The 10713-nt window shown below is 46.5% G+C and overlaps 1 protein-coding gene across 1 annotated transcript; it reads right to left on the reverse strand.

Annotated features, from left to right (window-relative positions):
- Positions 1-255: 255 nt before the first annotated feature.
- LOC147980482 (uncharacterized) lies at positions 256-7733 on the reverse strand. Its single transcript, XM_087547698.1, has 2 exons — positions 7106-7733; positions 256-5858 (listed from the first exon to the last, which is right to left on the reverse strand). The coding sequence occupies exon 2, from the start codon at positions 2787-2789 to the stop codon at positions 261-263; it is 2529 nt and encodes an 842-aa protein (XP_087403824.1). The 5' UTR covers positions 2790-5858; positions 7106-7733; the 3' UTR covers positions 256-260.
- Positions 7734-10713: the final 2980 nt, after the last annotated feature.

The raw sequence follows: 10713 nt of genomic DNA on the forward strand, positions 1-10713 counted from the left end.
TGTCGTACCCTACAGTGCAGTTAGGGGGATAGGCTTCATGAAGAGAATTGTGAAGCAAAAACATTTGACGAACCAGTGGGTTATGAAAGCTTAGATCCAGATTAGGACTAATAGGGAGAGTAGCAAGCGATTCAGGAACGAAGTACATAGTAAGACCATTCGAGCATTTGATCTTGCGCCCTACAAGATGTTTAAGGTCCCCAGCAATAGCGTCAGACGATTTTGGTTTTCTGCTGGAGACCTTTCCCTGCAAAAGAGAGTTAAGCTTTCTTAGCCACCCACATCTTCAAGGGTGGCTTAGAAGCAATAAGTCTAAGTGCAGCATCTGAGAACTTTGGCTTTGGAGCCCTAGCAAACAGTCTTGCAGGTGGACAATAGTACTCATAAGAATAAGCAGAATAGTTCTTGGTCTTATGAACATGGCGGTTTGATGAACCGCGCTCATATTCATAGGCCTGAGTATGGTTTCCCTGCAAAACATTTGCATTAGTGTGACTCGGGTGAGTCATCTGTCTGTGTGAAGCCTTTGGACCGTATGAAGCCTGTGGTCTGGGGTTTGTCTTCTTCACCTGTGGTGTCATGATGACATTCACAGGAAGATTCTCCAGACACTTTTTCGGTACCCAGATCTTCTTCATAGGCGGTCCATTCCTGCAATTAGTACCAATGTACCTGGCAAACACTTCACGATTTTGATTCTTAAACACTTTATAGTTTGCATGAAAGGATTCATCAATGACAATAGGGTTAGCACAAGTGAAGCCAGATAGAGTGGATGGATCTGCTGAAGATTCCTTTGCAGCAACCCATGTGGTTTTGGGGTACTGCTCAGGTTTCCAGTAAGAGCCATCAGCATTCGTTTTCCTTACGAACCCAACACCCTCTTTCCTCGGGTTTCGGTTCAGGATCTGCCTTTTGAGGACATCACATAGTGTCTGATGCCCTTTAAGACTTTTGTACATCCCTGTTTCAAGCAATGTCTTCAACCTAGCATTCTCATCAGCAATAGCAGTGGTATCCTCAGCAGAGGGGTTAGTTCCCACATCAACAGTTGAAGATATTGCAACAGTAGCAGCAGTAGAACATTCAGCAACAGAAGTAGCATTATCACGCTCAATGCATTTAAGGAATGGTGGTTCAAATCCTTCCTGAGTGGAACTGATCTGTTCGGCGCGAAGTGACTCGTTTTCCTTTTGAAGATCTTCATGAGCTGCTCTCAATTTCTCAAGATCTTGCTTCCTTTGAAGATAATCATAGGAAAGCTTTTCATGAGTTGTTGAGAGCGTTTCATGACGACTTTCAATTTCCTCATACTTAATGTGAAGATTTTTTATGTCTTCAATTAAGGACTCAGATCGAGTCATTTCAGCGCCTAACAGATCATCGCTTTTGTCTAACAGTTTTTGAATATGTTCCATAGCTTTCTGTTGTTCAGTTGCAATTTTAGCAAGTGTTTTGTAGCTGGGTCTTGAACCACAATCAGAGTCATCTTCACTAGATGTTTGATAGTGAGTAGTGCGTGTGTTTACCTTGGCACCGCGTGCCATGAAGCAGTAGGTAGGAGCGGAGTAGTCCTTGTCATTTGCATCGGTGTCGGTGATGAAGTCATTGTCTTCAGTGTTGAAGATGGACTTGGCAACATATGCTGTAGCCAGACTTGCAACGCCAGAATCGGACTCCTCCTCAGACTCCACCTCCGCCTCCTCAGAAGCGGACTCCTCCTCTGAATCCATTTCCTTGCCAACAAACACACGTGCCTTGCCAGATGATCTCTTCTTGTGTGATGAAGACTTTGAGGAAGACTTGGAAGAAGACTTTGAGTATTTCTTCTTCTTCTTGTCGTCAGAGTCATATTCCTTGCTCTTCTTCTTCTTTTTGTTCTCATTGTCCCACTGCGGACACTCAGAGATGAAGTGGCCAGGTTTCTTGCACTTGTGACATGTTTTCTTCTTGTAGTCATGAGCGGAAGCTTCATCATTCCTTGAGCTTGATCGTGAAGACTTTCTGAAACCTTTCTTCTTGGTGAATTTTTGGAACTTCTTCACAAGCATAGCAAGTTCCCTTCCAATGTCTTCAGGATCATCAGAACTGCTGTCAGATTCTTCTTCAGATGAGGAGACAGCTTTTGCCTTCAAGGCACGAGTTCGCCCATAGTTTGGACCGTAGATATCTCTTTTCTCAGAAAGTTGAAACTCATGTGTGTTGAGCCTCTCAAGTATGTCAGACGGATCGAGTGTCTTGAAATCAGGACGTTCTTGAATCATCAGGGCTAGGGTGTCAAACGAACTGTCAAGTGATCTCAGTAGTGTCTTGACGACTTCATGCTTGGTGATCTCAGTAGCGCCAAGGGCTTGAAGCTCATTTGTGATGTCAGTGAGTCGATCAAACGTGAGCTGGACATTCTCATTGTAATTTCTCTTGAAGCGGTTGAAGAGGTTGCGAAGGACACTGATTATCTGATCTCTCTGGGTTGAGACGCCTTCGTTAACCTTGGAGAGCCAGTCCCAGACTAGCTTAGATGTTTCCAAAGCACTCACGCGGCCATACTGTCCTTTGGTCAGATGACCACAGATGATATTCTTGGCAGTAGAGTCCAGTTGAATGAACTTCTTCACATCAGCAGCAGTGACACCTTCTCCAGCCTTGGGAACGCCGTTCTTGACGACATACCATAGGTCGACGTCAATGGCTTCAAGATGCATGCGCATCTTATTCTTCCAGTAGGGATATTCAGTTCCATCGAAGACGGGGCACGCAGCGGAGACTTTAATTATCCCTGCAGTCGACATAGCTAAAACTCCAGGTGGTTAAACCGAATCACACAGAACAAGGGAGTACCTTGCTCTGATACCAATTGAAAGTGCGTTATATCGACTAGAGGGGGGTGAATAGGCGATTTTTATGAAAGTCTTCAAAACATGGAAGTTATGAAGACAAATGATAGAAATAAACCTATTACCATGCAGCGGAAGGTAGACTACACTAGGAAAACCATAGTCAAGTATTCAATGGAGTGAAAGCACAATGACTAGTAGCAGCAATGTAATAAGGATCAGGTAGGAAGATATTATGAAGCCAAACAGAACTCGCAGTCACTCAGTGAAGACAAAAAATAGTGCAATCATACAATGACTTCACAAGGACCAACAGTAAGTAAAGGGAAGGGAAGGATGAAACCAGTGACTCGTTGAAGACAATGATTTGTTGGACCAGTTCTAGTTGTTGTGACAACTGTACGTCTGGTTAGGGCGGCTAGGTATTTAAACCTGAGGACACACAGTCCCGGACATCCAGTCCTGAACACGCAGCTCAGGAAACCCAGTCCTCACCGTATTCCCCTTGAGCTAAGGTCACACAGACCTCGCCCAATCACTCTGGTAAGTCTTCAAGGTAGACTCCCAAACCTTCACAGACTTCGTTCACCGGCAATCCACAATGTCTCTTGGATGCTCAGAATGCGACGCCTAACCGGATGGAGGATTCACAGTCCACAAGTGTAATAAGTCTTCAGATCACACAGACAAGAAGACTTAAGTGATGCCTGACACTCTTTGGCTCTAGGTGGTTAGGGCTTTATCCTCGCAAGGAATTATCTCTCAAAGGCTTCGAGGTGGGTTGCTCTCAAATGACAAAAGCCGTACTCTAACTCTGAGCAGCCAACCATTTATGGTTGTAGGGGGTGGGCTATTTATAGCCACTAGGCAACCCGACCTGATTTGTCCGAAATGACCCTGGGTCACTAAGGAACTGGCACGTGTTCCAACGGTCAGATTTCAAACTCACGCGGCAGCTTTACTTGGGCTACAAGCAAAGCTGACTTGTCCGACTCTGGACAAGTTTCACTCTCATAGTCTTCACTCGAAGACATATGTTTTGGTTAAGCATCACTTCAGTCATTCTGACTGGTTCACTTGGACCCCACTTAATAGTACGGTGGTTCCTATGACTCAATAAAGAAGAAACAGAACTACAAAAGATCTAAGTCTTCGAGCTCCATAGGCCTCATGCGATGTCTTCTCTTGTCATAGTCTTCAATGAGAATATCTTCATATACCACTTTTGACATCAATGTCTTCATACATTTTAGGGGTCATCTCTGGTAGGAAAACCGAATCAATGAGGGACTTCTACCTGTTTTATCCTGCAATTCTCACAAACACATCAGTCCCTCAACTAGGTTTGTCGTCAATACTCCAAAACCAACTAGGGGTGGCACTAGATGCACTTACAGGGAGCAAAGCAATCGTGAGTACTCATCCAAAGTACTCACAAGCAAGGATCTACACTACATATGCATCGGTGTCAATGAAAAGGGTTGTATCTGTGGACTAGACTGCATAATGCCAGAAGAGAAGGGGAAAGCCTAGCCTATCGAAGACTAGCATCTTCTAGAAACCACCAACTTGCAGCAACAGGAGGGAGTAGAGTAGCATAAAGTAAAGTAGTAGAAGTGTTATCAACCTCGGCCAGAGATCCTTTCTCGACTCCCTGCGAGAAAGCAATCCCAGAGCCATACTATCCAGTTATCATCACAATCCAATTCTCATCACAAGTATCCAGTTCTAGTTGTATCGATCGGGATACAACTCCAAGTGTCCGTTACCGTAGGACAGGCTATCGATAGATGTTTTCTTCCCTGCAGGGGTGCACCAACTTACCCACCACGCTCGATGAACTCCGACCGGACACACTTTCCTAGGTCCTGCCCGGCCTCGGCCAAACAATGCGCCGCAACCCGACCTAGGCTTAATAGAGAGGCCAGCATGCCGGACTAAACCTATGCCCCCAGGGGTCATGGGCCATCTCCCCGGGAACTCCTGCACGTTGCGTACATGGCCGGTGAGCAGACCTAGCTACCTCCTTCAAAAAGGTAGGTGCTTACCAGTCCAACCCGGCGCGCACCGCTCAGTCGCTGACATCTATTAAGCTTCGGTTGATGCATACGACACAGAACGCCCATACTATGCCCACGTGATGGTTAGTGCTATCAGGCCAGAGGCCCCTCAGATCAAATATCCAAATCGTCGTGGATTAGGAGCATGCGGTAACAAGCAGAGACTCAGGAAAGATGTGACCCCGTTGCCCCGTCTCGAGGACTTGCGGCAAGGGCTAAGAATGCCCGGCCATGCCTCGTAAGTATCTCGCGGGTACCTTCTAGGTCAACCTGACTCCACATCACTCGCGGGTACCCCTCAGTATCTCGCGGGTACCTTCCAAGTAGCAGTGGTAAAGTCCAAGTATCCGTGTGTTCAAACATCAAGGGGAAAACCCGAGGAATCACCCCCGGTGAATTCCACTCGATGTAATCATCAAGGTGAACATAAGAGGATCCACCCTCGAGGTTCACACTTGAGGGGTTGCACGACAGAGCCGTATTGGAAGTGGTTAAGGAGGAAATCACCCTCAATGACCACGACCGAATAGCTACACTACAGGGTTAACATCAGAAGTGCTGATGAGGTCTCACCCTCGGTACTCAATAGTAACCGAGTAGTGTCGAGCAACTAAGGGGAAAGTGATGTGCAGTGCCGGGGCCTAGTCTTCGACCCCGTTGATCGGGTCTTCGATGATGAAGCAGGGGCAACAAGGACAAGGTGGGGGTCACTGATGGATCACTAACCAACCTATACTAAGCAGTTTAGGATAAGCAGGTAGGTAACAATGAGCAGGTTACAAAAGCAGGCTATGCATCAGAATAGGAGCAAACAATAACAATAGCAAAATCTAATGCAAGCATGAGAGAATGGAATGGGCGATATCGAGATGATCAAAGGGGGGGCTTGCCTGGTTGCTCAGACGAGAAGGAGGGGTCGTCGGTGACATAGTCGTTCACAGGGGCATCATCATCCTCACGGGGTCTACCGAAGAGAAAAGGGGGAAGAAACAGTAAATACATAGCAAGCAAGTGCATAACAGGACAATAGGCAGAGGTAGACGTGTTCTAACGCGGTGCTACACGATACCGGTGAAGGGGGAAGTCAACCGGGAAAGTTTTCCCGGTTCCGGACCTGTGTCAGACAGGTGACCGGAGGGGGAAAGTTTCATGTTCGCTATGCTAGGGATGTGTGGCGGATGAACGGACGGCGTATTCGAATTCGCCTCGTCGTTCTGAGCAACTTTCATGTAGATAGTTTTTCGATCCGAGCTATGGTTTATTTTCTATGATTTATCAAAGTTCAAAGCATTTTGTGGAATTGCTGAAATTCTGCTAAGTCCTCAGTTTTAAACCTCACTTGGCTGTTTTCAAAAGGCTAAAACTATTGTTTTGTTCATCCTATGGCTTAGTGCCCTTTACCAATTTTTATCATTTTTCCAGGATCTACATGACAGTTTCAAGTTCATCTACATTAGTGCCCATTTGCCTGTCGAAAACTTCGTTTGAAAAGTGCTATTGGATGTCAACTCCAAAATCTGTTTTTCAGTTCTTCCAGTTAACAGAGCATAGACTTTTGTCATTTTTATAGAAATTAATCCACGCATCAAATGGATTTGGTCTAATGGAAACATTTGAACCTTGACAAGTGTACCACCTCCTCATAATAGTTTTGCTCCAGTTAAAATTCGTTTAGTCGCTGTTTAGGGGCTGACCAGAGGGTTATTTAGTGTAGAATTAAAAAAGCTAGCTACATCTACAGTAGCAAGCAGCAGTACAGTAGAGCAGTAGCAAGCGGGCGGGAGCGCTGCAGCAGGGAAGGCAAGGCCGTGCGCGAGGCAAACGGGCGCATACGCGCGGGCGCGGCCGGGGTGCTCCAGCGGGCGCACACAGGAAGCGCCGGCGACACCGGCAGCCAGCAAAGCAGTAGCAGTAGCAGCAGCAGCGGACGGGGGCGTTGGCGTGGGCGGCACGGTCGCGGCGACTACGAGCATGAGCAAGGGCAGGGGCCGGTGCATGCGGGCGTGGTGACCTGCGCGTGGCAGGTCGGCGAGCGCCGTACGGGGTGGCATTGAGCAGTAGCAGGCGAAGTAGCACTAGACCACAGCGAGGCCGGCGCACTCGCATAGAAGCAGCCGCAGCACGCATGCACGTACGCGTACGCGGCAGCTCGGACGAGTTCGGGGACGGCGGCCTACAGTGCAAGAACGGCAGGGAAGAGGATGTGCTCACCGAGCAGGCACAAGGAGGCCCGTCGAGTGACTTAGGAGCAGCAGAGGTGGCCGGCGTTGGCGACGGCGGCGGCGACCGAGACGGATGGAGGTTGAGGACGGGGAAGCAGCGGGCGTCCCGATGGCTTCCAGCTTGATCTCGCCCATGTAGTCGAAGTAGGCGAGGTCGGGGAGGCCGGAGGCGGACTAGAGTCGCGGCGACGACGGCGGACACCGGCGATGTACGCGGTGGGAACGGGCTCGATGGCGAGCGTACGGGGCGGCCCCGCTCGAATCGAGGCTTGCGGTCAATGAGGAAGAGGACGGCGGTGCTCCTGGACTAAGCTCGGCGACAAGGGATGGCCGGTGGCCATGGGATCGATGACGACGCGGCGATGGAGGAGCTCGGGCAGGTGCGGGGGCGAGAGCGACGGCGCGTGGGAGGGAGAAAGGAGGCTAGGATTTGGGGGAGAGGAAGAGGGGACCGAGGGTTGCTCTTATCCGCCGGGGAAAATGACGGGGAGGCGTGGGATGGCTGCCACGGCGTCATCGATGGCCATGGCGCCGGTGGATCGTTGCCACGATCCCCCTGTGTGAACAGAGAAGGGAGACGAGGGCGAGTTGGGTTGGGCTGGACCTGTTTTAGCTAAATGGGCCAAGCGTCCAGTAGGTTTAGGTCTCCCTTTTCTGCTTTTCCTTTTCTGTTTTGCAAATAGTTGGAGCACAAAATGAATGTTGTGACGAATGAAACTTGGCACATAATTCATGCACCAAATTGTGGTGTTGCACTAAAAGTTTTAGAGCCAACGGAATTGTTCAAGCATTTTTGGAAATTGAAAAGGCCAATTAATATGTCGTTGGGTCACTTTATATTTTCCTAGAGATTAAAGGGAGAGCCAAATGATGTTTGTTGCCACATGATAATTAGCTAGTGAATATTTGCAATCCAAAGAACATTTTTGTTTTGACATTTGAAAACTTTATTTGTTTGACTTTATTTTAAAAATCTTGAATTTGGACCGGATTCGAACCAACGCGAGTTTAACAAAAGTAATCGCGGTGACATGGCATCATTAGCAGAGGATTACTGTAGCTTTATTATCCGGGCGTCACAATTCTCCTCCACTACAAGAAATCTTGTCCCGAGATTTAAGGGGTGAAGTAAGGGGGAAAGACTCGAACAGGACGGAGCTCAACAAAAGATATGTACCTGGTGGCTATCTCAGTGAACATGGCATAGAGGCATCTCTCGAGTTGAAATTTAAGTCATCGAGAGCAAGATAAGAAGGTGCAATAACAAGCTTCAACCGGGTAGGCAGTAGTTTGTTGCCTGAAATAGAGGGTGAATGGGGTTCAGAGCAATGGGAATAAGTGTTGCGTGTGATACCAGAATAGATCACTAGGAAGGTGGCTCATGATTTACATACGAAGCCAAGTGCAAAGAATATTTTGGAGTCAAGGGTGTACAGGAGAGTCAGGTTTCGATCCTGTGGAACTATGGGTTATGGACCCACATGTGGGTTAAAAGAAGGTAGGCGCTAATCATTTTTGCACGGTCATGATAGCAAGGCAAGTCAGAGGATAGCCTGTCAATTATGTTGGCAACAACGTTGGTACCAAGGGCGAGGGACGAAGAGAACCATTTTCCTGCTCGTTGAACGAGGCGGACCAATAGGCAAGGTTCTCGTCCATCGGTGGTTACCGGAATGTCATCAACATTAGTAACAGGGTCATACTGACCGAATTGTACCTCGAGGTGTTTTCATAAGCAGGGAATTATTTCTGCTTATATCATCCAAATCATAAGAAAGGTTAAGCAAACCAATGGAAAGGAAAAAATGATTAATTGATTATTCAAATTAATCAATGGAAAGGAAAACGTGTTTACACACAAAAATTGGGAGTATATCCTTCCTAGGAAAAAAAAGCGGAGTAGGAAATACATGATAGGGAAGCAAGTTCAAAAAGCATTTAGATAAAGGGGCGAAGGAAGAATCATGATATTACCCATACAACGGTGTTTGGATAATTGATCAAGGGACATGTAGCATTGCGTTTCCACTATCCTCAATGATATTCGGAATACCATAGTCATGCTCCGAGGTGGCGATAACATGGTGTTTCAAGTAAGGGTTGGATCTAAAGATCACAAGAAATACAAAGGAACACTTCCAAGATTATCTCGGAATGTAAGGATTAACCAAACACAACCAGGTCTGTGTTGGCAGAAAGTCAAGGATGTCATCGATGATATCACCAATCATCGAAGAGCAAGGATGGTATTTCCCAACATGAATTTGATTGACATCTCTGAAGAAATCATAGTGTTGACGGTGATCACGACAAATTTTGTCGGGAGATTCTAGGAAGATGCCATCGAGTAGCGACGACAACAAACAACAAGGAAAGATGAAGTGAAAGGCCATGAGAACCACGGATTCGACACAAGCTCGAAATCAAACTTGTTGTTCGAGATGAAATGATATGACGAGGAAGATCGACGTAAGCTTAGCTCATCGTTGAAAATTGTGCTCCGGGAAGGACCAGGTAGCACAGTTAAAATTTACCACGATAATGATATAGCCGATTAGGCTAGGAATGGCTCGAAGTATTATTAAACTCGTAAGCAATGAAAATTTACTTAGAGTCATTGAATCGGAGTGCAGGATCGATTCACTTATCAGTGTGATCGGTTGACAAACAACCCAGAACCCATGAAGTGACAATGACAGGGAAAGGTAGTGTTCATAAAAAGTCCATAAGATTTGGTGCAATGGCATGATATCCTCGAGATACTAGGGGTAATACTCGAAGGTAGGTCATAATAGAGGTTGGGCAGGCGTATTGACCTGCCGAAGACAAGTGATTTAACTTGTCCAAGAAATGGGACCAAAGAAGAACGATCATGGTCAGAACCACGGTTGCGAAGGATCAATTCACCGATACCAGATGAACTTATAACAAGGGGTAATTATTTTTACGAGCAGCTTCCATGATAAATTCTACATCGGGTCCATGGGCATGAACACAAAGGTTCAAGGTCGACTCCCACTTCTTCAATGCATAACCTTCCATTCACTTCTCGTTTCGAAAATAGTATTAGTGTTGAAAGTTTTACCTGGTGAAATACCAGATGGGTATGACCCGTGAAATCCTTCGGGATCACAAAGATTAGGGAAGGCATAGGTTCAACCCAGTGGGGCATCATAGGAACATATACCAAAAACCTTAAGAATAAGAAAAACACAATCTCGAAAGCAGAGCATGGTTGACAAAACAGGGGATACATTTTACCAAAGGCATTATGTATCAGGGGAAGAACTCACAAGGATTTTAAATATGTGGAGCTGTTGGATAATAATCCACCAAAGGATCTAGTTGACCATAAAGAATCTGACGTGAGTATCAATGTTCAACCAGAAGAAGTAATGCAAGGGCATCGAAATATAGAAGTTTCTGGATAATTTCAAAGCTTAAATACAAAGGAATTAAGATTTCCAAATCGGGGGATCAGAAGAAAACACTTTGATTAAGGATGGATAAGTTGAAGAGACTTAGGGGTACAATCGATGCAATTTGATTGGTCGAGAACCAGCTCCTGTACGGAGTGACGTCTGAGGAAAAAGGACG

This window comes from Triticum urartu, chromosome 3A (genome assembly GCF_056163025.1).
Source record: "Triticum urartu cultivar PI428250 chromosome 3A, HENAU_Tu73, whole genome shotgun sequence".
NCBI lineage: Eukaryota > Viridiplantae > Streptophyta > Magnoliopsida > Poales > Poaceae > Triticum > Triticum urartu.